The sequence below is a fragment of the Meles meles genome, chromosome 18 (assembly GCF_922984935.1).
Source record: "Meles meles chromosome 18, mMelMel3.1 paternal haplotype, whole genome shotgun sequence".
Lineage (NCBI taxonomy): Eukaryota > Metazoa > Chordata > Mammalia > Carnivora > Mustelidae > Meles > Meles meles.
In genome coordinates, this window is record NC_060083.1 from 31,833,589 (window position 1) to 31,859,243 (window position 25,655).

A 25,655-nucleotide genomic window follows, 5' to 3' on the forward strand; every position below is an offset into this window, starting at 1 on the left:
CCTACTCTGCGCCCACCATCTCGGGGCTCCTGGGCTGTAGGGGACCCCTGCAGTCCCCGGAGCTGAGGCCAGCAGGGACAGAGACTATGAGGCAAGCGGCCCACCGACCCAGGCCTCCTTAGGACCAGCCGACTGCCCAGCGAGCAGGAGAGCAGCAGCAGAGAGGGGCAGGAGATAAAGGACCACAGCGGACGGCTGAGGATCACCCCCGCAGCTCCTGCACACCCCAGCCAGGCTGAGGGTCGTGATGGATAGCCAGACTCGCAGACGCTGACGGACACACAATGACACCGATGCACACAGATGCACAGCGCTGAGCGGCTCGGATACAACCAGTGACAGCGTCACACGCTGCCACAGCCCTGCAACACAGACACCCACACACACACGGAGAAACAACTGGTAACTCTGAAACAGGCACAGACAGTGACACGCAGAACCACTACCCCGACACACACGGGCGGGGGCATCCGTCCTCCAAACCCATCCAGGGCAGTGCTGCCCCGGACACACCAAGCTGGAGACACACGCCAACCTTCCCCCGGGTGCTGCTGCTGGTGGCCTCTGCACACCCTCCCTGCCCCCACGGGGACACCCTCGCTCCTCCACACACCCGCACACACACAGCCGTGAGCAAACATAGCTCGCCTACCCCTAGCTTCGCCTCTGGCAACTCCCGACTCCTGCAGCCTCCTTTGTGGGTGAGGAAGAACGGCCAACCTCGGATGGAGCCTCGGTGAAGCCAGGAGCTCGGAGAAGAGGGAGTCTGGCCTGGCATGACCCTCGCCGGCCCCTCTGCTTGGCTGGGTGATGTCCCTCGGCCTGGGTCCTGGGGCCCCTCGGCAGGATCATGGAGCAACTGACACCCCTCCCACGGCTGGGGGACCCCAGAACCATGGAGCCATGGGCCCTGCCCGCCTGGCAGAGCTGGACTCCGGGCCAGGGGAGCGACCCCGGAGGCACGACCCTAAGCATTGCCGACACTCCAGTAGCTCTGCAGGGTGAAGAGCTGAAGCCTGAGGAGAGCTCCCAGCCTGAGGGAGCCCAGAGCCCCAGGGCGATGGGGGGCACTGACCCCGAAGGAACCAAAACTGGGCTGCCCGGCCTGAGGCACCAAGCAGTGAGCTCCAGACCCAGCTGCCCGAGGCAGGAGGACGAGGAGGTGGAGGCTCTCTCTAAGGTACGGGGGCTGGGGAGGGCTGGGGTCTACGTGATGGGGCCTCTCATGATGCCCTCCAGCCTGCGCACTATATGCCACCCCACGGTCTGCATCTCCTCTCCTGGCCTGTCTGGGGGTCCCTCTGTGACTGTGTGGCATGCCTTCACTGGGCAGGAATCTCAGGGGCTCCATTTTTTGCCATGTCTGTCCTTCTGTCTCTCTGCCTGTCTGTTGCATCTGGCCCTGCCCCTACCCCTTCCTTCTGGGGTCTCTCTCTCTGATGGTCTGTCTGTGTATCCTCCTCCGAGAGTCTCTGTCCTTGGGGGCTGGAGGATCTGGGGGCTGGGGGTGGTGGGGGTTGTGGAGGTGCGTGGTGGACTCAGAGTTCAGAGGAAGCAGATTCAGGGGATGGGGCTCAGTGCTGGGCTGAGCCAGGTAGGACAAGGCTTGGGGTAGATGTGAGCAACCTCCTATAGAAGATGGAAGAACCAGGGCTTTGGGGGAAGGAAGGGGACACAGGGCGCATAGAGAGCCTGGAGGGGTGGGGCTGGGAGCTCGAGATGGCATTTCCCAGGAAGAGATGGGCAAAGACGGAAAGAACTCGGGGCTAGCAGAGAGGGGACCAGGGATGGAGGAGGCCAGTGTGGGCCCCCTCTGGGACTCCTAAGCTCATCTCTGAAAGGCCTGGGACACAGAGGGGAGAACCTTCTCATCTCCATGTCTCCCTAGACTGCTGGCAGGCAGGATGCTTCCATATGGAGGACTTTGGCTAGGGAGGGTGTGTTCCTGAGGTGCCATGCCCTGTCCTTCCCTGTGCCAGGGCAAGTTGAACACTGGCTGTGGGGACAGGCCTGATCTGGAGCTGCTGAGGGCCTTGGGGGAGCTGCAGCAGCGCTGTGCCATCCTTAAGGAGGAAAACCAGATGCTGGTGAGGCTTGGAAATCAAGTCCTGAGTCCTGGTTGGAGCTGGGGGAAGGCAGACTCAGACACCCCAGCCCTCTGCCTCAGCAGCCTCCCCATCCCATAAACTCTCCCTCCAAGTGAGGGTTACCTGGAGGGGATATGATCCCAAGACCCAGAGAGGGTAAACCCTGATCTAGAGTTGCCAAGGACCCCACTGTGAGCCCAGGGGTCTAACCCAAATCCTGGACAGTTAGGATTGGGCCCGTGGGGGTGCTCCCAACATGCCCCAATTCTGGCTGACCCCTTGTCTAGAGGAAGAGCAGCTTCCCTGAGACAGAGGAGAAGGTGCGGAGGCTGAAGCGGAAGAACGCTGAGCTGGCGGTCATTGCCAAGCGCCTGGAGGAGAGGGCCCGGAAGCTGCAGGAGACTAACCTGAAGGTGGTGAGGCTGGGAGGCTGCTGGATGGAGGCCGGGTGACCAGGGAGAGAGGGAAGCCCGACCAGGTCTGAGGGAGTGGGCCTTAGGAGGCGTGGACTCCTAACACCCAGGAAGCAGGAATCCGGGGGCCAAGGGGTAGGAAGAGCAAATGCTGGCTGGGCTGGGAGGCCGAGGGTTTCTGGAGTTACAGGAGGAAGGGAAGGGCTGGGCGGGGAGTTCCTGAAGAGGCAGGGAGCAGGTTTCTGGATTACCACGTGCTGGGGCTGGCTGCAGCCTCCCGCTGAGCTCATCTCTGGGTGCAGAGCTGGGGGGGGGGGGCAGGGATGAAGACCCATGACAGTGGCAGCCCTGAATTAGCAGCATCCTTTGGGCATCAACTAGAATGTGGAGTTAACCCTCTCAGTCCTGTCTGAGGATTTGCTGGGATGGAGTCAAGTGAGGCTAGCCTTTCCTTAAAGCCCCCAATACAGGGGGGAAGCAGGAGGCCACACTTCCAGGTTTTCATCCTAACCCTCTGTTGAGAGGATCTGAGGAGGGGAGATGTGTCCCAATCCTCAGATGACCATTGGCTTTACCCCTCCTCTGGCCAGGTGAGTGCCCCCATGCCCCGACCTGGGGCCAGCTTGGAGCTGTGCCAGAAGGCCCTGGCCCATCAGCGAGCCCGGGACCTCAGTGAGACAGCCAGCGCCCTGCTGGCTAAGGACAAGCAGATCGCTGCCTTGCAGCGGGAGTGCAGGGAGCTGCAGGCCAGGCTCACCCTGGTTGGCAAGGTGCGAGGACCGGTCACCCCTTCCCGATCAGCCTTACACGGGGGCCGCCTGCCTGGCTTGTGGGATGTGGACGAGATGTTGATGAGATGCAAATGAAGCAGGAAGGTGGAAGCTGCTGGGGAGTAGGTTCCCCTGGCAACGGCCCAGGTGGGAGCGGGGAGAAGGAGCCTGAACCGAAGGGGGTGGAGCCTCGAGTCCCAGACCTGGGAATCTCTGTGCTCCAGGCTTCGGGCTGTATGCCAGCGGGTCTCGCTGTATGAATCCACACATACCTCACACTTGCGTGAAGCGATGTTCACAAGGCATTTAGCACAGTGCCGGGCACACCGTGAGTGCCCAGTAAATGAGTTACCGTGACTGCACACGGGTTCGCGGAAGCATGTGGCCGGATACGCATGCACCTATGACCAGGCATGTACGCAGGGAAGGGTCTGCACGTTTCCGCGCGTCGGAGCCCCTCCAGCAAGGTGGAGGGCGGGTTCTAGCCCTGGGCGGTCAGGGCTAGGCCTGACTCCCCTCCCTGTCCCCACGAACCCCAGGAGGGCCCCCAGTGGCTCCACGTGCGGGACTTCGACCGCCTGCTGCGCGAGTCCCAGCGGGAGGTTCTGCGGCTGCAGAGGCAGATCGCCCTGCGCAACCAGCAGGAGCCGCCCCGGCCTCTCCGGCCCCCCGGCCCCGCGGCCCCAGCCAGAGCAGGGGCTCCCGCGCCGGGGGCCCCGGGAGAGGTGAGCTCTGGCGCGGGGGCAGGTATGGGGGCGTCTGTACATGGGGGGCTCCGGGATCTCCCCCGGCACCGGCGCGCAGAGCCCCGAGGACCCGCTAGTGGCATGCGCTCTCCGAAGACCCGGGGGAGCTTTCCGGACCCCGGAGGGGAGGGTCGCCGGTACCTGCGCCGCGCCGACCCCGGCCATTCGGGGTCCGCCCTCCGCAGGCCGGCGCCCCGTCGCCCCTGCCGCGCCGCCAGTGGTACGGCCCGGCCGCAAATCCCCGGTTGCCCTGGCAGCCGCCCGGGGCCCAGCCCGCGCCGCCGCCTCCCGCCGCCGCCCTAGCGCGGGGACGCCCCCTTCAGCAACCGGCCTGGTCCGCCAGGCCCGGCCCCGGCCCCCCGGGGGCGGCGGTGCGTCCGCCTCCGCTCCAGGTACGGGCGACCCTCCCTGGGCGCTGGGCTTCGGCAGCTGCTGTCGCGAGGGCTTGGGACCCCACTCCGGACCCCCAGAACTTAGAGGTCTGGCTCCTCTCCATCCTCTCTACTTGGGCGGCACCTAGGTTCCCCTCGTTCTGGTAAGAGGGGTGGGAGAAGGGGCTCCACAGCGACCAAGGCCTCCGGGCGTGGAGCGCTTCTCGCCCAGGTATTGCCCCTCTGCCTGGCCCGGGGAGCGAGAGGCCCCTCCCGCCAGGAGCTGCCCTTCCCTGGAGTCGGCACTGAGAAACTCAGGTGCGGCGCGGCGGGCTTGGGGGAAGCTAGGAAGAGGGTCTGGCCCGGCCTGCAGTGCTCTAGGCAGAGCCGGGGCGCTGATGGTCCAGGATTCCTAGCTCAGGGAGCACCACATCCCTGGGGGCGCCGGGCGGTCTCCTAGCTCTCTGCCAGTCACTGAAGGACACCCGGGACGGTTATTGAGTGCAGAGCAGGGCTGCTGTTAGAAGCTAAAAAGGGAAAGCTTTGGCCTGGATAAGGGACCCATCTCCCAGGGCACACACGGGTCTCAGGATCTCGAAGCAGTATGTCTAGAGGACACAGGGGTGCCGCCTCTGCCCTCCCCCCTGAGCCGGAGCTGTGTGCAGGCAGCAGTCGCCCTCCCTTCTGGGGCTGGAATGGCTTTGCTGACTGTGAGATGGGGTGGGAGCCTGTCTCACATCTGCCGGGCAGGGAGGCGGGCTGCCCTGGGGCCCTGTTCTCAGGTGCCAGCCCCCATCCTTGGGCATTTCCAGGCCACGCCCCAGGAGGATGTGGAGAACCCACCAGCTGTCCTAGGGGAGCCCGAGAGACAGCAGAGGGTGCAGCAGCTGGTAAGTCCCAGGTCAAGGGCTGGAGGCAACCCGTTGTGGGCAGGTCTGCCTTCCCACATGAGGAGCCCTTGGTTCTAACCCCACAGGAGTCAGAGCTCAGCAAGAAGCGAAAGAAATGCGAGAGCCTGGAACAGGAAGCCCGGAAAAAGCAGAGGAGATGTGAGGAGCTGGTAAGCCCCCAAAGGCCTCCCCGAGGCCAGCCAGGTGGTGGGCTCCCTCTCAGCTCTGCCTTCACCCCTCCTGTCCTTCGGGGCTCTTCTGCCCTGCCTGGCACAGGGTCCAGGTGGGGGAGGAAGGCCTTGTCTGGGAGGGCCAGGTGGGGAGAGGAAGTGTGTGGGCGCCGAGCCCCCTCCCCAGAGCTCCCCTGATCTCTCAGGAACTGCAGCTGAGAGAAGCCCAGAACGAGAATGCCCGCCTCGTGGAAGAGAATTCTCGGCTCAGTGGGAGAGCCACGGAAAAGGAGCAGGTAGCCGCTCTGCCCATCACCACGGGGCTTGGGCTTCTGCTGGAACCCCGGTCCCCGGGCAAGGAGCTGTCTCCTCTCCCCACTACGTTTGGGCTCGAGTGTGAAGGGCACTGTTCCCCGGGCGAGGGAGCTGCTGGCACAAGGCCGACACACCTGGATCCCTGCCCCCGCCCCCTCTCCAGGTGGAGTGGGAGAATGCAGAGCTGAGGGGCCAGCTCCTGGGGGTGACACAGGAGAGGGACTCGGCCCTTCGCAAGAGCCAGGGCCTGCAGAGCAAGCTGGAGAGCCTGGAGCAGGTGCTGAAGGTGAGGAGTCAGCGGAGGTCAGGGGAGGGTCTCTGTCCCTGGCACAAGGAGTAAATGGGACAGTCGAATGTGCCCCGTGTGGAGCACTGGGGTCTGGGGTCCAGTCCTGGTGCCGCCAACCCCTGCCCTTCTCTGGCCCCAGTTTCCTTTTTAACAGAGGGTACTGGAACCCGTAGAGTCTGAGGCTCTCTCATCGTAGAGCTACAGGAACAGTGGAGGGGGGCCCTGGCCTTGACCTCTTGTCTTTCAGCACATGCGGGAGGTGGCCCAGCGGAGGCAGCAGCTGGAGGTGGAGCATGAGCAGGCCCGGCTCAGCCTGCAGGAGAAGCAAGAGGAGGTCCGGAGGCTGCAGCAGGTGGGAGCAGGGGGCAGGGAGGGCTGGGAGGCCGCTGGAGCCCTCAGTCGTCCACTCATCCAGTGAGCATTTACTGAGCACCCCCTGAGTGTCATGTTCTGTGCTAGGCACTGGGCGGCAGTGGTGGGGAAAGAACAGGCACCAGAGCAGTCAACAAATAAGCAGATGCTCGAGTGAGATGACCCTCGTCACTGACGGGCCCTGCGGGGACATGACCGGGATGGGGCCAGGGGCCACTTTAGAGAGGGCGGCAGGGCAGTCCTCTAATACCTTAAGGTTGAGAAGGAGCCCGCCGAAGAGTGTTCCAGGTGGGAGAATCAAAGTGCAAATGTCCTGTGGCAGGAATGAGTGTGGGGCGGGACCAGTGTGGCTAGAATAGAACCATAGGAACAGGCCAGAGCCAGATCACTTGAGCAGCTCCACAGAGTGTAGGAGTTGGGGGAGTGGGTGAGGAGTCAGGTGGTCGGTCGGGTGTCAGGGCTGCCGCAGGTGGGAAAGGATGCCCACCTGGACTAAGGCGCAGGCAGGGCAGGTGGAAAGGGGGAGGGCTTGAAATATATTTTGGACCTAGAATTGACAAGACTCCATAGGATTCTCGTAGCGCCCCTGCTCTTTTCAGCCATTTGCTGAGTAGCCCCTGAGGGACAGGCCTGAGGAGGCAAAGGATGAAGGGGCCACAGATGTGAGAGTTAGGGAGTACTGAGTTCTGACTTTGCTTTAGGCTAAGTTTGGGTTGTGTGTTAAAAACATACAAGTGAACGTGTCGGTAGACGGTTGGACCTACGGGTCTGGAATTTTGGGGAAGCTGGTCATGAAGATTGTAGAGTCATCAACGTGTCCAGTCGTGTGACTAGATGGGACCCCTTGAGAGAGTGAAGAGTGTAAGGGGGGCCCAGCCCTGTGCCCTGCAGCACCCTAACATTCCAAAAGGGCAAAAGACAGGGAGCAGGTAAAGGAGACTGAGAAGGAGCGTCCCAAGAGGTAGGAGGGAAACCCAGAGGGTGGATGTCCCAGAAAGAGAGAAGCAGTATCAGGCCTCCCTCTCCTTGACACCATTACCTTCTGACCTAAGGTATGGTTCCTGGGTGGGAGTTTGGTGGCGGGGAGGGCGGTGGGGAGGGGGGAGGAAGAACCCTCAGCCTTCCCCTTCCCAGCTCCCCTTTCCTCTTCTCCTCCCCCCAACCTTTCCGCTCTTTCTTCCCTCCCTTTGCCCTTGCTGCCTCTCCTCTATCCCTCTCCCTTTATCCTGTCCCCTGTTCTTTATCCTTCCCCTCCCACATTTTGCCTCCTCCTTCATGCAGGCCCAGGCAGAAGCCAAGAGGGAACATGAAGGGGCCGTGCAGCTGCTGGAGGTAGGGTCCCTGCAGGCGGCCAGCGGCAGCGCCAGTGTGGGGGGAAGGCAGGGAAGTTCAGGGAGAGCTGGAGTGGACTCTGGGAGGTGTGTGTGTGGGGGGGGTGTGGGGTTGCAGGAAGGGCCCTTAAACGCTCCAGAGCCCTGGGAACCCCCTCCACCATTGGCCTACTTTGGGCAAGGGCACAGCTGGGCAGGGGCTCTTGGGTCTGGGGGCAGCAGTCTCCCCCACTGCCACCCACCCCCAGAGGCTGCCTTCACCCTGAAATATCCTTCCGTTTAGGAACTGCCCAGTCAGTCGAGGGAGCCGACCAGGTAGTGTCCACTTGGGCCCTCTCTCCCTCCCTCCCTCCCTCTCTGCGCAGCGACTCGCAGGGTGAGACATTCTAACCTGTCCTCTGTGCTTTCCTTTCCTGCCACAGTCGACCCTGGATTCCATGCAGGTACACCCCTCCACCCCCCATCTTCCCTGGGCTGTCCCTTCCCCTGCACCTCTCCAGGCTGGCTGGCTACGTCTCCTTCCTCAGGTCCAAGTGGCCCCAGCTCTCATGTCCCACAGAGGGGGGTGTGACTGGTAGCAGAGACCCAAGAACGTGTAGAAGGGCAGGGGGCCGCCTCCTTGACCCAGACTTGCCACAGTGCCTGGCAGACACGAGGCTGTCCCTCCTCTAAAACCTAGCCTCTCAGACCCTGAGGAAGTTCATTACCAGTCTAACCCATGCTCCTCTTGACCTTGGCCAGGGGAGAAGCCCCAAATGTTGGGATGCTCCTGAAACCTGAGAAACATTCTTTGAGAAATGGCTCCTTCCTGCCTGTCCCTAGCTCCTGTGGGGGGGTCTCTCTTGAGGGTAGGGATTTGGGTCACTGACTGTGGGAGGGTGACGAGCCGCAGAGCTGAGGAAACTCTTCAGGAGGGACTGGCAGTAGGGCGGGGAGTGGGTGCTATTCCTTTTGGCCTAGAAGCATCTGGAAGCAGGAAGTACCACTGCCTGGAGTGGGGGGCGGGCCCCCCAGCAGGTCTGGCACTTCACCCTTACTATTAAGGCAGTGGGGCCCCAGGCTGAGGGCTGGTGCCTAGGCCTAGGGCTGGGCGGATATGAGCCGAGGCCTGGTGTGGGCTCCTCCCGTGTGGACAGGGCACAGGATGGGACCCAGCAGCTTGGCTGGGCCTGGTAGCTTATGGGAGGTCTTGGCCCAGGTCCGGGTTCGAGAGCTGGAGGAGCAGTGCCGCACCCAAACAGAGCGCTTCAGCCTCCTGGCACAGGAGCTCCAAGCTTTCCGCCTGCACCCCGGCCCCTTGGATCTACTCACCTCTGCCCTGGGCTACAGTACCCTTGGGGACCACCCCCCACCCCCCTGCTGCTGTTCCACTCCCCAGCCCTGCCGTGGGTCTGGCCCCAAAGGTAAGGTGGACCCCAGGGATATTAGTCTGGAATCCCCAGGCCTGGAGCTTTGGTATAGAGCAGAGTGTTCAGAGTCAGAGAAGGCTAACAATTCACCCAGAGTCACACAGCAAATTAGAGCTAGGCCTGGCTAGAACAAAGCATTGATGGGGGAGACATGAGCTCCCAGGAGAGGCTCTTCTGGAGTCTGGCCAGGCATTTCGGCCACAGCTCCTCTCCTCCAGCAAGACTCTGCAGTCAAGGCTTGGAGCTGGGCCCTAGGAATCAGCAGCTGGCAGTATGGGCTTGCAAAGAGCTGGGCCGGGAGTCAGTCCTATCCAGGGGCCCAGGCCCCTCTCACTTGTCAGCCCACGTGATTCTGAGCATGCTGCTAGACCTCTGTGGGTTCTGGTTTCCTGAGCCGTAAGACGGAAAAATTCAGAGCGCCTCATCAAGCTGCTCTGAGGATCATGTGAAATAATATATGTAAAGCACCACCACCTCCACGGAGTAAGTTTCCCCCAAATATTTCCCTTAGACAGAACCATGGCTATGGAGGCCCTGACCCTCCTCTCCGATCCGCCCCACCCTTGCTCACTAGTCCCTCCTCAGGCCACAGACCACGTGCCTTCTTCTCTTTAGAACTTGATCTCCCTCCGGGCTCCCCTGGGCGCTGCACCCCAAAATCTTCTGAGCCTGTCCCCACCACTGTTACCGGGGTCCCCCGAAGGACGGCCAAGAAGGCAGAGTCCCTCTCCAACTCCTCTCGCTCCGAATCCATCCACAACAGCCCCAAGTCATGCCCCACGCCCGAGGTCAGTGCTGCGGAGGGGTCGTGGGAGAGGGGGGTGGGGTGTCGCAAGTTGGGAAGTGGAACCAGGCCCTGGGAGAGAAGGGCCTGTGGCTTCCTTGAAGGGCAAGGAGCTCCGGTGGAGGCTGCCCTGCCCTCCAGGGTCCCTGCAGGCCCTACTTAGGGGCTGCCCAGCTCCGCCCCTCCGGGGCTCAGAGAGGCCCCAGAGTGCAGAGCTGGATAGAGGGAGACGCTTTGGCGCCAGGATCCGTATAATGAGACCGTTCATGCGAGTGTCTGAGGCAGAAGCAGATGGTTGTGTGGGAAAGAGCACAGGTTCTGGGATCCCCACCCCAGCTCTGTTTTAGGCGAGTCTCTGACCTTTTCTGGGCTTTGGTTTCCTTGTCAGGATTTGGGATCTAATAAAACCTGCCTTGTAGTATTGTCGTGAGGATTACATGAGAAAATAAACGGAAGAGCGCTATGCAGGGCACACATTTATTACCAAGTGCTGGATCACCTTGTCCCTCTCTCTACCTCCCAAACCTCAGAAATGGGGGGGGGGGGGGGGGCCGAGGGCGGCAGGTCCGGAGCGGCCCTGCTGTCGGTGGTTGTGGAACACGGTAGAACCCAGCCCGGCTTCTACTGCCCCCTTGTGGGCAAGGAGGACAGTGCAGTCTTTGGCCGTGTGGTTGGAGGGGCCGCCCTGCTCCCCACTCAGGACCCTCGCTCGGTGCAGGGACTTTTCAGCCTCTCTCTCCTTGCCTCCAGCTCTCCCCCATTGGAGTGCTTTGCTGTGTTTTTCCCTTAAAGAGACAAACTGCCATTGATCCCCACCGCACACGGGTGTGGCTGGCTTCTGCTCAGATGGGGAAAGCAATCTTACTGGGCCTGTGCAGTAGAGGCCAGAACTCAGGAGGAATCCAGGTTATTCTCACTCCCCTTTATCAGGGGAGTGGGGCTCTGCCAGGACCTGTGGGCCCAGGTGCTGATTCAGAAAACAGCAGAGATTATTGCTGCTGGCCTTGTCTGGCAGGTGCTATCTGTCCCTTCTTGAAGCAGTGGTTCCTCTGGCTTATCCTGGAAACCTGCGTGCGTTGCCATTGGCCCTGGGTCCTGAAGAGGACTGGCCCCTTCTGTTTGCCCACAGGTGGACACGGCCAGCGAGGTGGAGGAGCTGGAGGCAGACAGTGTCTCCCTGCTCCCAGTGGCACCGGAGGGCGGCCGGGGAGGAGCCAGGATCCAGGTCTTCCTAGCACGCTATAGGTGGGTGCCTCCCCCTGCTCCTCATTTCCCTGATGTTTCGGGTGCATGGGAGGAAGGGACCGGTGAAGAACACCGAGGCCTCTGGAGGTAGCGGCAGTGGTAGGGGGTCCTGGTTAAACGTGTCCTCTCAGCCTAGTTGGGCTGGGTGGGCACAGCGAGCGCTCTCCTTGGCTCATGGTGGACCACCAAGGGGCCATAAAGACCTCATACAATGGGAGAGAGGAGACGGGACACGAAGGCGGGTTGTAGGTCACTGTCTGCTTCCTTCTCCGTACCTCCTTCAACAGCTACAACCCATTTGAGGGCCCCAATGAGAACCCAGAGGCGGAGCTTCCTCTTACTGCTGGCGAGTACATCTACGTCTACGGCAACATGGACGAGGATGGCTTTTTTGAAGGTAGGACGGTAGCAGTGCTTTCAAGCTCCTCTTCCCAGAGATCCCCCACCCAATGCCCCAGACCCTCTCCCCAGCCTGCTCAGTCCACCAGAACTTTTCTGACTCTGCTAAAAGGCAGCCCTTGGGGAAGGGACCTAGGCAAGGGGGCAGCTGGTATGGCTGCAGATCTGCCCCAAGCAGGGCAGGACGGGGCCTGCCGCCGTCCGCATGATGGATGGTGTCACAGGGAATTTGGGCTCAGTTTGCTTTTGTGCTACCAGACAGGGCTGGCTGGTGCCTAACTCTAGTGACGTCAGAGTCGGGCGAGTGGCATAGATCTGATGCTGGACTCAGCCGGCGTTGGAAGGAGGAAGGAGGGTCCAGAGTCCAGGAAAGGGAGTTAGGAAGTAGTCAGCAGGTATCCGGGCCCAGGCCCAGGTGGGACGTGGGCTTCGGGGCAGCTCTCCAGGGCCCTTTGGGAGCTCAGGCAATGGAGCGGCTGCCCCGTGACTGAGACTGGACGCCAGGGCAGGGCCTGTCGAAGAAACGGTCTCGGGACACTCCGCAGGTGGTCCCGGCTGCCCGGCAGGGAGAACAACGCTATGCCTGCCGAGCCTGGGTTGTGGTGCAGGCAGTGCAGGGGGAGGGCCATAACCACAGACGGGGATTTAGGAAAGGGGCCAGGTCTGAATCCACAAGGCCCAAAGCTTGGGGTTTGGAAGGCCGGGACTCTGAGCCCACTCAGCATGCCTTCCCCCCCGGAGGCTGGTCCCTGAGTAGCTGCCGTGAATGATGGTGAGAAGCTGGGCTCCCCGGAGATGTGCATAACAGAAGTGGGATTAAATATTTCCCAGAAAAAAAAAAAGAAAAAACTCAGAGCCCATACCTTTTCTTGGAGGGGGCCAGCCAAAACACAAAATAGTAACTAACCACAAATTATTAGAATTGGAACTATCCCATCTGGGATAGTTTTTTTTTTTTTTTTAATATTTTATTTATTTGACAGAGAGAAATCACAACTAGGCAGAGAGGCAGGCAGAGAGAGAGGAGGAAGCAGGCTCCCTGCGAAGCAGAGAGGCCAATGCGGGGCTCGATCCCAGGACCCTGAGATCATGACCTGAGCCGAAGGCAGAGGCTTTAACCCACTGAGCCACCCAGGCACCCCCCCATCTGGGATAGTTTTAAAGACCTGGAGACAACTGGGCCCAGGATGCCCTCTTCCCGCCCCCCACCCCAGCCCCCACCCCCACCAGACTTAACTAAGTGATGACTTCGTCTATGCCTGGTGCCGCCTGGACCGCTGTCCGCGGTTCGACCCTTGGGGAAGGGGACCTGGCTCTGGCTGGGGCTCCAGCACCAGCCTTTCTGGGCAGTGGATCCGCTTGGTGTGAAGCCTCCTGCCTTTCCCATCCTGTTTCTTAGCGTTAGTGCTTATACTGGTGTCCTCGGGCTGCCAGACCAGGTTACACACTGGCAGGCATAAAACAACAGAAATGCTTTCTCTCACACCCCTGGAGGCCAGACATCTGAAATTAAGGGTTGGCAGGGCCCCGTTCCCTCTGGAGGCCCTTGGGGAGACTCCATTCCTCATTCCCAGCTTCTGGCGGTTCCCTGACTTGTGACCACGTCACCCCTGTCTCTGCCTCTATAGTTCCATCGCCTCCTCCTCTTCACTCGGTGTCTTGTTCTGTGCCTCTCCTAGAAGGACACTTGTCATTGATTTAGGACCCATCCATGTAATCTATAACAATCTCTCCTCAAGCTGCTGGACTTAATTACATCTACAAAGATGCTTTTCCCAAATAAGGTCACAGCCACAGGCTCCAGGGATTAGGACGTGGACATGTCTGGCGGAGGTCACCAGTCGACCCACGCCAAGCACTTACAGTATCAAAGTCGTTGGAAGGCACTGTTGTTTCTTCAAGTTTCCTTACGTTCTCTCGCTCCTAGCATGAGCAGAGAGTGAGGGGGCTGGGGAAACTCACCGGCCCTCCTGATGCTCAGTTTTCCTCTTCCACACCCTCTTCCTTAAGCCCAGGCCCCTACTTCCCCTTCCTCCAAATAAGGCACAGCGGCCCCCAGCCTGTCTGTTCCCTGGGAGCCCTCTCCCTTCTCCCAAATTAGCTGTGACATGACATGCTGTGTGCCCAGTTTCTTCCTTCCTGGGCATCCCTCTGTTGTCACGTGTTCAGGGGACCGTGCACAAGGTAACAGAACCTACCTCGGGTCACTGCCTGGACCGGCCGCCAGTCATGCTCCTAGGCCCCCAACCCGAGGTGGGTCCTCATCTCTTCTAGAACCCGCAGGGGAATCTTCTCTAGCACTTGGGTCTTTTGTCCCTAGAATTCCTTCCCTTGCCCTGACCAGGTGGTGCTTCAAGGAGGTCAGTTTTCCACGAAGGGAAGTTGAAGGGTGCCCCGTCCCCACTCCTTCGGCCTTTGTAGTAGAAACGTTTTCAAACGCACAGAAAGTTGAAAGAATGATTCGGTGAACACCTATATCCTCACCACCTAGATTCAACGGTTGTTAACATTTTGTCATATTTGCTTTCTCCATCTGTAGGTTAAAAAAGAGAAATGAGGTAAAAGCGAGTTGTAGACATGGTGACGTTTTGCCGCGGTTCAGCGCACATCTCAGAAACGGGACCTTCTCTGACAGCTTAGCACCGCTTAGGCTCTTGTTAGAAATGCAGACTTACAGCCCTACCCAGACCTAACTAAGTCAGAATCTGCATTTTAACAAATCTCTAGGCGATTCCGACGCGCATTAAAATTTAAGAAGCGCTGTCCTCTATCACGGGGCTGATGTTGCTCCTGGGAATATTAGCGAGAACTCCCTACTGTTGACTGTTCTTGTCTTTTAAAAAGTGCTCACAGATAAATGTTGATTTGAGTCAAATGCTTAAGATCATACACTAACCAAAGCTAAGATGCATTTACTGGACTGGTTTTTCTCTACCTCCTCCCTATCTTCCCCTTCCCTGCCCTCCCTCTGCCAGGGGAGCTCATGGATGGCCGAAGGGGCCTGGTCCCTTCCAATTTTGTAGAGCGTGTGTCCGACGATGACCTCCTGACCTCCCTCCCTCCGGAGCTGGCCGATCTGTCCCACAGCTCAGGCCCCGAACTCAGTTTCCTGAGCGGAGGAGGGAGTGGCGGCAGTAGCGGGGGCCAGAGCAGTGGGGGCCGCAGCCAGCCCAGACCTGAGGACGAGGCTGCAGGGGACGAGCTCAGTCTGAGCCCCCAGCCTGAGGGCCTGGGTGGGCCCCCTGCTGTGCCTTACCCCCGCAGCCTGGTGGTCCTCAGGCAGCTTGCCCACAGTGTGGCACTGGCCTGGGAGCCACCTCCTGAGCGCGTGGAGCTACGGGGCTACCATATCTGCGTGAATGGGGAGCTGCGTCAGGCCCTGGGGCCTGGGGTGCCCCCCAAGGCTGTGCTTGAGAACCTGGACCTGCGGGCCGGGCCCCTCCGTGTTTCTGTGCAGGCCCTGACCAGCCAGGGCAGCTCGGACCCTCTGCGCTGTTGCTTGGTGGTGGGTACCCAAGCCGGGGTGGGACCTAGCCAGCTACGGGTCCACCGTTTGACGGCCACGTCTGCCGAGATCACCTGGGTACCCGGCAACAGCAACTTGGTCCATGCCGTCTACCTCAATGGGGAAGAGTGCCCCCCTGCGCGCCCCAGCACCTACTGGGCCACCTTCTGCCACCTGCGGCCTGGGACCCTCTATCAGGCCCGTGTAGAGGCTCAGCTCCCACCTCGAGAGTCCCGGGGACCAGGCTGGGAGAGGCCAGAGCAGCGGGCTGCCACCCTGCAGTTTACCACGCTCCCGGCAGGTAGGCAGCCTGGGGCTCAGACTTGGACTTGGACTGTCTGGAGCACCCAGAAGGCGGGGCTGTGGGCGTAACCCGGTGGGGGGGGGGGGCCAGCTAGGCTGCTATCCTGAGGTGAGTGCCCGCATCCCTGGGTCTTGTGCCCTCCTCCCGCCAGGCCCACCCGATGCCCCCCTGGATGTGCAGATTGAGCCGGGACCCTCCCCTGGCATCGTGGTCATCAGCTGGCTCCCAGTAACCATCGACGCTGCCGGCACCTCCAATGGCGTCCGGGTCACAGGCTACGCCATCTATGCTGATGGACAGAAGGTACGGCCTGGGGACTCTGCCTCCCTGTGCCCTGGGAACAGGATGGGGGCCTCTCCTTGCCGCACTCAGAGGCTGAGTCTCCCCAGTCTGGCACACAGGTGCCCTGCCCCCGGCAGGTGGGCACCATGGAGCCAGCATATTGGTTGAGGGCACGGGCTTTGGTAGCAGGTGACTACAATTCAAAAAGCATGCCACCAATGGGGCCACATGGGCAGGGGCGGTGTTAAGTGAGAGGAGACGCACCAAGGCCGCCGGGCAGTGCCTGGCAGAACGCCAATGGCCACTGCCGCCCTCGTGTCCTGACATGTGGCCCTTGTGGCCTCCATTCCCCAGCTACGTCCCCTCTACCCTGCAGATCATGGAGGTGGCCTCACCCACGGCGGGCAGTGTGCTGGTGGAGCTGTCCCAGCTGCAGCTGCTGCAGATGTGCGGCGAGGTGACCGTGCGCACCATGTCGCCCCACGGCGAGTCCGCCGACTCCATTCCAGCTCCTGTCCCCCCGGCCCTGGTGGCAGCCTGCCTGCCAGCCACCGTCTCCTGCCCCTCACCACGGCCGAGCTCCGAGGCCAGACTACCCCTTGCTCCAGCCTCCCCCGGGCCTGGAGGCCCCAGCTCACCCGTCCGGTGCCCCGACTCGTGTGGAACTCGTGAGCCCCCTGGGGGCCCCCCTGCCAGAGAGATACCAAAAGGATCCCACGAGGAGGAGCCCATAGTACCTTGCTCTCAGGTACCCTGCTGGGGGAAGGGAGGAGCAAGGGGAGGCTGGAAGAAAGGCCTAGGGCTTGGGCCCTTTCTCAGTGCCTGCCATTCCAGGAGGAGGCTGCAGCAGCCGTGCTGGGTGCCTCAGAGGATGGGAGGGCCAGCGAGCCAACCGGGGGCGCGAGAGCTCCTGACCCTGCAGCTTTGCCACTGGCCAAGGAAGACGCTCTCCGGGCATCCTGCTCCAGCCAGGGAACACTGGCCCAGCAGGTGACCTGTGCTGAGGCCTGCCTTGGAGGAGACACAGGGTCTGGACCGAGGCCCAGGGCTGAGGTATGAGGTTGGGACACTCCGGGCCATCTCCGAATTGGAGCCTGCCTCCCTGCCTCTGCCAGCCCAAATCTGGGGGGTCCTCTCCATTTATTTTCTGCTCTGGCCTGCGCTCCAAGTGCTGCTTTGTCGCTTTGTTTTCCCAGATGTCTCTTCCTTTCGGCTACTATCCTTCTTCTCCCCACACCTCCCTGCCCCCACCCTGTGCACATCTCCTCCGATTTGGGACATGACCCTCTCTCCCTCTGCCAAGGGACTCCTGTCATCCTGGCTGGGGCTGACCCTTCCAGAGCCCCCTGTGCCTCCTCAGACCCCTCCCTCTCCCCCTCTTTGTCTCACCTCTTGCAGAGGGAGGACTCAGCAGAGCTCGGGGGCCGGCTGGTGAACTCCCTTGTGGACCACGGTCGCAACTCTGATCTCTCAGACATTCAAGAAGAGGAGGAGGAGGAGGAAGAGGAGCTGGGTTCTACGACTTGTTCTTTCCAGAAGCAGGTTGTTGCCCACAGCATCAGGGAGAATGGGGCCAAGGTAATGGGGCGAGGAGGGGCTGGTGGGCCCTAGACCTCGGGTTCCGGGGCCTCTCACCCCCCCCCCCCCCCCCCCCGTGCCAGCAGCTGCTCCAGCCACCACTGAGTGCCAGCAATGTTCTAGGTGTGTGGCCTGGGCCCTGTCCCACGCAGTTGATAGGAAGTTGCTCAGGACTGGCCTTGCCTTCCTGGGAAGAAAGGAGAGGATGAGGAGCTCTCTTCTGCCCCTTCTCCTGCTCCAGCCCACCACATGCAGAGCCCCAGCCATCTGAGATCCCTGCTGGGAGCTTCTAGGGAGGGCTGGGGAGGCCTTTCTGCTGTTACAGGAGCAGTCTGCTCCCCGTCTCTCCATCCCTTCGGGCCCCAGCATCCAGGCAGCCTGTTCCTTGGGTGTGTTCCCCAGTTCCTCCTCTGGCTGTGCCCTGGCCGTGCTGCGCGGCTTCGGGCCAGCCCCCTCTCTGGTCTTTCCTCTTGATGGAAGCTGAGGGAGGGCTATGGGGTTCCCTGCAACCCCTGCCCTCGTTGGAGGACAAAGGTCACAGCTCTCTCCTCTTCCCATGGACCTCTCTTCCCTGCTGCCCTTCCCCCACCCCAGCCCCAGTCCCAGCCTGAGTCCTTCTGTGAGACTGACAGCGACGAGGAGATCTTGGAGCAGATCCTGGAGCTGCCCCTCCAGCAGTTCTGCAGCAAGAAGCTTTTTAGCATCCCCGAGGAGGAGGAAGAGGAAGACGAGGAGGAGGACGAGGAAGACGAGGAAAGGCCAGGGACAGGCTGTTCTTCCCGAAACCCCGGCCCACCTGAGCCGGCAGCACTGGGGCTGAGCTGTGACAGCAGTCAGCCTCGAGGACCCGGCCCGTGTCCCTTGTCACCAGAGCCCTGCAGGGCTGGGGACCGCCTGGAAGACATGCCTGGACTAGTGGGCGGAAGCAGCCGGAGGCGAGGAAGTGGCTCCCCCGAGAAGCCCCCAAACCGCAGGCGGTCCCCAGATCCCCGTGAACACTGCAGCCGACTCCTCAGCAATGGCGGGCCCCAGGCCTCTGGGCGACCGGGCCCCACACGGGAGAGGGGCAGCCCTCCTGTGGGCGAGGGCACCAAGGGTGTGCCAGATGCTGGGGGGAGAGGGCGGCCGCCCCCTTCCCGGAGATGCTCCCGTGGCCGGGCCCCAGAATCTAGCCTGGCCAGCTGCCTTTCCCCCAAGTGCTTGGAAATCAGCATCGAATATGATTCTGAGGACGAGCAGGAGGCAGGCAGCGGGGGCATCAGTATCGCCAGCTCCTGCTCCCTCGGAGATGGGGAGGCCTGGGGCACAGCCCCCACAGGAAGGTCCAGGGGGCCTCTGAAGGCTAATTCAGGCCCCAACCCCTACCCACGCCTTTCGGTCTGGGAGAAGGGGGAGCCAGAGCGGAGAGGCCGCAGTGCGACTGGCAGAGCTAAGGAGCCGCCCTCCCGGGTCCGTGCCCACTCCCCACCCTGGCAGCCCCCTGCCTGCTGCCGCCTGGTGGCTCTGCTTGCTGCCCACCAGCTGCTCCCATTCCACGCTGCCGCCTCCATCCGCAGAGGTGGGGCTGGGCCTCTGGGCTCCCTCCCCTCCTTCCTCCCACCCACATTCCACTGCTTTGCTGCTTCTGCTGACCGGAACTGGGACGCACAATATTCTGGGACCGCTAGTCACCAATTGCCGCTAGCCAGCCCCCCACTGCCTGTGGGCAGGGTGGCCCTTTTCTCTGCTTAGTTACTTATGTCTTCGGGACACTGACCCTGAGAAGGGGCTCGCCTCTCTCATGCTCCTCCACCAGCTCTCAGAGCTGACCTGAGTCCCCTCTAACCGCACTCATCTGCTGGGCTGGCTGGAGCCAGGGTCTCCCCTCCCGCCTTCCTCCCACCACGGGGGTGTCCGAAGTCTCCGCAAGACGGGCCAAGGCTCCAGGAGAGGAATGTTGTGCCCCCGCTCGGCTGTGCTGCTTGCGCTACGGGGCAGAGCTGGGGAGCGTCCGCGGGGGCCTGCCCCGCTGCAGTGCCCATCAGTGGGCCGGTGGCTCACTTCTGCTGTCTGTTGCCCTCTCTTTGCAGGCAACAGAGACTGGGGAGCCCAGAGGGCAGGATGGCTCTGGGCGGAGGGGCCCCCCACGGAGAGGGGTCCAGGCCCCCAGGGCACGCGCCACTGAGTTGGGTGAGCACCTGAGGGGAGCTGGGCTGGGCTGAGAGGACCTCTCCTAATCCGACCCTCTGGCCAGAGCTTATGGTCACTTCTGTCTCCACAGCCCCTTTGAGGAGCCCCCCCGAGGAAGCGCTGGTTTACCGGGACCTGCCTGTCAGGGTCTTCGTGGCTCTGTTTGACTATGACCCTGTGTCAATGTCACCCAACCCTGATGCTGGGGAAGAGGAGCTCCCCTTCAGGGAGGGCCAGATCCTGAAGGTGACTGACTTACTGTGGGCCCCCGGTCCTCTCTGCTCTCTTGTCCTGGAGGTGTCCTAGCCTGTGTGGGTGAGAACACAGCTCCCAGAGCCAACTGTTGACTCTGCAGCCTTGGGTAGATGAATTAGCTGCTCTGGGCCTCGGTTTCCTTATTGGTAAAATGGGGATAATGGTCACGTCTGCCTCACAGAGGCGGTCGAGGGGCAGGTTCAAGTTCAGTACATGCAGAGGACGTCAGCTGCCCGGCACACGGCACAGGCTAATAACCGCTGCTGTTAGCGGTACAGTTTCTGCTGGGTCTCCAGATATTTGTTGAAGGCTCTTTGCTGTTGCTCTGAGGTTACAGAGACCTAGTCAGGGATGGGCTGGGGGAATGGATGTGCAGACAGCGAGTAACGAGCGTGTGAAAAGTGCCATCTTCTCTCATCCCTCCGATCCTTATTCTTAGCTCTTTCCCCATTTCCCGGTTCACGACCCGCACAAGGGAGAGCATTCTTCTGCAATCCTGAGTGGGGTGCTGCGGGGCTCAGGGCCTGGGCCCCAGGGAGCAAGCTGCCCTGGCCTCCTGAGATGACTGGTCTCTCCTTCAGGTGTTTGGGGACAAGGATGCCGACGGCTTCTACCGCGGTGAGGGTGATGGCCGCATGGGCTACGTCCCCTGCAACATGGTGGCCGAGGTGGCTGTGGACAACCCCGTGGAGAGACAGCAGCTGTTCCAGCGTGGTTATTTGTCCCCGGATGTTCTCACTGAAGGCTCAGGTATGACCCGCGGCCGTCCCGAACCTACCTCTCCCCCGCACCAACTCAGCCCCTCCTGAGCAACTTGTATGTCCGGGGTGGCCAGGAGCCTCATCCCTGCAGAGTCCAGCAGAGACCGAGGCCGCTGTGGCCCCAGCAAGCAGGCTTGCCGTGTGGAGCGGAGGTCTGCTGCAGAGGGGCTGGGCCACGTAGTTCAGGTGCTGGAGCTTGGGAATGGGAGAGGAAAGCCCTTCAGAGACTTGAGCACGAGAACCCAGGCACAGATCAAAGAGGAGACTCCAGAGTCACTATCCTATTCCCCCTCCCCTGCCTCAGTTTCTTTCTTACATATACTTGCCTTTCTGGATCAGGGAATGGTCCCTTTGTCTACACTACGGCCCGCACAGCTGGGCCTCCCCCCAAGCCTCGCCGCTCCAAGAAAGGTGGGTGAGACCCCCTTCTCCCTCGGGGCCTGTGAGGTTGAGTGGGGGTGGGGGGTACTGCTGGGCTCTCTGGGGAGACACAGGCGGAGTTTTGAGCAGGTAAAAGGAATTAGGGCAGACCTTCATCCACATCCATTTCCTCCACTGGGGGTCTCCCTTTTAATGGGAGCGGGGAGCGGTCTGCTGGGACCTCTGCTCCAGATCGCACCTGACTGCAAATTCTCCTTGGCTTGGAGCAAGTCGCTTACCTGTCCTGGGTCTTAGTTCACTACCAAACCCAAAGGGCTTGGCTCCCGTCTCAGAACATTTTGTGTGACACTAGGCACACTGCCTGCCCCGGTCTTTCCCCAGCCTGGGATGAGGAGGGCAGCAAGGGGCAGGGCTCACTGGCATGTTCTCCCCACAGCTGAGGTGGACAGCGCTGCCCAACCCTGTGCAGGTGAGGGTCAGGTCCTGTGCTGGGGACACTGGGAAAGATGTGGGGCTGGGTGGTGCTTCCTGGCTCCCCCCGGGCTGCAGCTAGTGGAGAGGTGGTGACTAGGGGGTCAGCAGGCCTCCAGTATGGGGGGGCAGTATGGCATGGGGGGCAGTCCAGAGAGAGTCCCTAGGCCTCTCCCCCTTTCCCTCTGCAGGCCACACCCAGCACGTCTCCTCTGCCAGCCTGAAATCTCCCCGAACCATGGTGGCTGCATTTGACTACAACCCCCGGGAGAGCTCCCCCAACATGGACGTGGAGGTGAGGACCATAGAGGGAGCCCAGCCAAGGGGGTGGTGGCTGCGCCTGCCCAGGGCTCACACCTCCTCTTGGGCTCTCCACAGGCAGAGCTGCCCTTCCGGGCTGGGGACATCATTACTGTGTTCGGGGACATGGACGATGATGGTTTCTACTATGTGAGAACATTGGCATGGGGGGTGTGCCACATGCCCCTCACCCGCGCTTTCAGGGAGGGCTTCCTAGAGCCAGGGAAGGGGATGAGCTAGGGTTCCTGAAGGAAGCCCGGAGGAATGGGCCAAGCCACTGCCCATGACAATGATATTGATCTCATGTTGTTTCCCCAGGGGCTCCGGGGCCAAGGGGGTGGGGCTGAGGCCTCTTTCCTGGGCTCAGTCTCACCAGCGTCTCCTCCCCAGGGGGAGCTCAATGGACAGAGGGGCCTGGTTCCATCCAACTTCCTAGAGGGCCCTGGGCCTGAGGCGAGCAGTTCCGACAGGGAGCCCGGGACACCCCAGGCTGAGAGCCAGGTCAGTGAGGAGCTGGGCTCCCGGCTCAGCAGTTGGGGCTGTACCCTGCCAGAGTGATGGGGTGGGGGGACCAGGACAGTGTCGTGGGAGGGGAGCAGTGAGCACTGTACCCAGGCTGAAACCGCCATGGAGAGCCCAGCCAGGGCCAGCTCCCTCCCAGTATGTGCCCCTCTCTGCAGAGGAATGATGGCTGTGACCCTGACCCCTGGCCCATCTGACCCAGCTGCCCGTACCCCCTTGCTGATGTAGGTGAGGGGACCGCGTGGAAAAGGACCCCCGGCCCCCACACCTCTATCTAGTCATAGCCAGGGTTTCAGGGAACTTCCCACCCTGTCGGGTCTGTCTGCCTCCCAGGTGCCTTTTAAAGACAATTGCCCAGCAGGGCCCAGCATCCCGGGTCCTTGTTCCTAGAGCCTCCTTCTCCTTGCAGCGGGTGGAATACAGTTATACAGTTACGTTCCAGTCTCACAAGGCAGGGAGGAGGGGAGGAGGCCAGGCGCCAGCGGGAAATCTTGCTCTCCCATCTCCAGGATTTCCAAAGGCAGAGGCTGTGCAGAGTTCCAGTTCGTGAGAGCTGGGTGATCTGGTGCCTGGGCAGGGAGCATGTGAGTCAGTCCGTAACCCATCTCCTCTCTTTGTTCCCTGTTCTTCAGAGAACGAGGAGGAGACGAGTCCAGTGCTAGATGGAGATAGATATATAGAGAGAGCAACGTGTAAGTGGGGGGCTGGCCCCTTCTGTTCCTGTGAGTCCCTGCCCCTTACATCACCATCATCAGATAACGCTCCTTTGTCTTGCTTTTCTGGAGCCAACCTGGCTCTTCTCTCTCCCAGGGGATGCGCGGGGGAGATCTTGCCGCGAGCCAGATCTGGGTGTAGGATCATCGTCCCCTCCCCTTGCCTTTACTCCCGGCAGTGCCAGCTGTTACAGGAATATGTCATTTTAGCATTCCGTGCCCCGTGTTAGCGGACCGCTCGTGTTCTATAGCTCCTGCACCTATAGAAGATGGTGTCAGAGCCATATCCTGACTCCTCAGTATATTATGATACCATATGACTATGGTGTTATAATATTGTGATTATTATTGGTGACCGAAGCGTGATACAGCAATGCCACCAGTAATAATAGTCTCTCTGCCCTTGTCCTCTGCATCATGTCCTGTTGGGGGGTCAGATGCATGATTTTACTTCTAATCCTCAATTTTCTCTGTTGGAGGGAATAAGAGGCGGGGAGGGGGGGCTGCTTAAACAAGATCCATAGATAACCCCAAACCATTCATCTCTGGGGTTCAGAGACCCCCTTCAGTTGTTTCCCCAGCAACCCCTCCCTCCTGGGATGTTACGGAAGGAGCCCTGGGAAGGAGTGGGAAGAACCCAGGGCTCCCTGGTTGGCCACCAGCCCTGGCTGGTTAGCAGTAGAAGCTTAGACCTCTAGGTGCCAAGAGACCTCTTTGTGGGCAGGCCCTGCCGCATCATGAGAGCCCTGGGTGGGGTGGCCCCAGGCTGGGCAGCCAGCTCCCCTGCCTCTGGCCTGGGCTCCAGTGGCTGGCTCTGGCAAGTAGGGGGAGAGGTTTGAGGAAGGGGAGTGGGGGGCAGGGGTGGGGAGCATGTGGGCTGGCCAAGACGCAGGAGGTCACAGTAGGGATGTGGGAATGGGGAGCAGAGATAGGGAGGCATCCTGGTGGCTGTCCTATTTATTCACCCCATCCTTTAGGCCCCTAATGGCATGGTCCGGGTGGGCCCGGAGCAAGGGGAGCCCCTCACGGTTGCCGGTGGAGTTCAGAGGAGCTTCACAAGGGAGAAATGCTAACAGAGGCGGCACGGCAGCCTCCAGAGCTCGTGAAGGGCCCTGAGTGATGCCCTCTGGCCCAGGCCCCCTGCAGCCCTCTCAGAGACCGTTTAAGGAACAGTCCTGATCTCCTCCTCAGGGAGTGGGCACGGCCTCCACTCCCTGACGGGGCCAGGGGTCCGCCTCTGCTGTCTGTGAGGCGGCACAAGAACTGCCTTCCACGGGATGAGTGGCTGTCCCTAAGTGGTCCTGGTCCTTGCTCCCTTTGCTGCGAGGGGCTGACGTGGGGGTGCTGGGGACACCCATCCCAAGGGGCAGGTCCAAGGACTCCGGAGCTCTGTCAGCCCAGGACCCTATAGAGATGACCCAGAGAAGGGGAAGGCCTTGCCCAGTTTCTGGAAGCAGAACTGGACCTTGTCCCTTCTGACTCCCAGCTCAGTGCTCCCTCAGCAGCATCGCATGCATTTGCTTCTCTGAGCTCTGTTGCAGGGCAGGGGTGGGGTGGTGGGGGCTGTGGTTCTTGACCACGGTCTGTGATGCAGAGGGCTGCAAGCACTCGGTCGGGGCAGTGGCTCAGGCCCTGATTTTGCCCCTTTTCTCTCATTTTCCAGGACTCGGCCCACTCAACTCAAGGGCCCCCGGTGCCCAGAGGCTGGCCCTGGGCCCCTGGCCCTGGCAGCTTCCCCATGGTTCAACTGGGGGGGGCACAGGGCACAAGCGAGAAGGTGTGGGGTCTGCTCTCCAAGGGAAAGCAGCTCCTGAGGAAACTGGGTTCTGGGAAGAAGGAGTGATGCTGTGGCCCATCCTGCAGGCAGAAGCAGCACCTGGGGCCCCCAGATCGCTGGGCGGGGAAGGCCCAGGACGCCCGTTCTTCAGAGTTGACACTGTGGCACTTGGACAGCAATCAGAGACTCGGTGAAGGTCAGAGCTAGTTCTCAAGGATGCACCCTCTGGATGCAGGAGGGGAAACTGAGCCGCAGAACGAGGAAGAAACTTGGTCAGGGTGTCCGAGCACCTCAGTCACAACCAGGACCTGTGACTCCCAGTCCGCCCACCTCAGCCTAGGTTCCCACCACATTCTGCTAGTCCCTTCTTTGGTCCTCCCCCATCCTTGATGGCTCTGGCTATCCCCTTAAGTCTTCCTCCCCCTGAAGGCAAGTTTGCACTGGATTCCCCGAGCCCCTCTTCCCAGGGGGCCGGCGGGGCGGAACCCTGTATATATGTACATACTCAGTGCCTCGGTCCAGCCTCGTCCACGTCGCTTCTACCACACAGGCCCAGGAAGGAGAAAGGCCATGCCAAAGCGGGCCTTCCCCCGCTCCATAGTGCTCCACCCCTCCTCCCTGCCGCCTGACCTCCTGGCCCCTGTGTACCCCAACCCCCAAAGACCTGGGGGCCAGCGGGGCGGAAAGCAGGAGTTGGCTTTGCCTTATTTTGCTCATCGGATTCAATTTCTCTTTTGCATCATTTTCCTCTGGTCCCTGTCAGACTCTGGGGGCTAGGGAAGAGGACAGATTTATGCAGGTGTTTTCATACATCCCCTGTTCAGAGTGGGGTAGACAGCTCTCCACCCTGAGCCTCACCAACCCCTCTAACCCTGTGGCCGGGTGAGTGTCTCTGCATGTTTCCTTTACTGTGGTGGGAGATCGTTCGACTGAACCCCCACCCCCTGCCTCCGTCTCCAGGGGTGTGGAATGGTGGGGGCATTTGTTTAAAAAGACATTTTATTATAATAAAATCTATTTTCACAAAACCCATGCTGGGCTCTACC

At 61.0% G+C, this 25,655-nt stretch overlaps 1 protein-coding gene across 6 annotated transcripts; it reads left to right on the forward strand.

The window, feature by feature from the left end:
- On the forward strand, window positions 1-25,655 carry TSPOAP1 (TSPO associated protein 1). 6 transcript variants are annotated; one of them, XM_045984939.1, is made up of 32 exons: window positions 1-1,180; window positions 1,980-2,087; window positions 2,375-2,503; window positions 3,091-3,270; window positions 3,810-3,995; window positions 5,200-5,277; window positions 5,364-5,447; window positions 5,654-5,743; window positions 5,926-6,048; window positions 6,299-6,403; window positions 7,705-7,755; window positions 8,177-8,197; window positions 8,953-9,157; window positions 9,779-9,951; window positions 11,077-11,192; window positions 11,480-11,589; window positions 14,567-15,397; window positions 15,552-15,703; window positions 16,059-16,430; window positions 16,517-16,735; window positions 17,081-17,260; window positions 17,855-18,709; window positions 19,330-19,429; window positions 19,521-19,675; window positions 20,266-20,434; window positions 20,785-20,856; window positions 21,263-21,295; window positions 21,489-21,592; window positions 21,676-21,747; window positions 21,988-22,098; window positions 22,752-22,811; window positions 24,496-24,634. In XM_045984939.1, exons 1-31 carry the CDS (start codon window positions 851-853, stop codon window positions 22,779-22,781), a joined length of 5,544 nt encoding a protein of 1,847 aa, XP_045840895.1. In that variant the 5' UTR covers window positions 1-850; the 3' UTR covers window positions 22,782-22,811; window positions 24,496-24,634. The 6 variants fall into 6 exon arrangements, with proteins under 6 accessions (XP_045840895.1, XP_045840889.1, XP_045840892.1 ...); XM_045984933.1 differs by lacking the exon at window positions 22,752-22,811 and having other exon boundaries at window positions 24,496-25,655; XM_045984936.1 differs by lacking the exon at window positions 22,752-22,811 and having other exon boundaries at window positions 17,081-17,224; window positions 24,496-25,655.

Coding starts and splice junctions, on each gene's coding strand:
- TSPOAP1 (XM_045984933.1), top strand. CDS start 851: ATGGAGCAACTGACACCCCTCCCACGGCTGGGGGACCCCAGAACCATG. Junction 11,590..14,566: donor CGAGGATGGCTTTTTTGAAG/GTAGGACGGTAG, acceptor TCCCTCTGCCAG/GGGAGCTCATGGATGGCCGA. Junction 20,857..21,262: donor GCCTCGCCGCTCCAAGAAAG/GTGGGTGAGACC, acceptor TTCTCCCCACAG/CTGAGGTGGACAGCGCTGCC.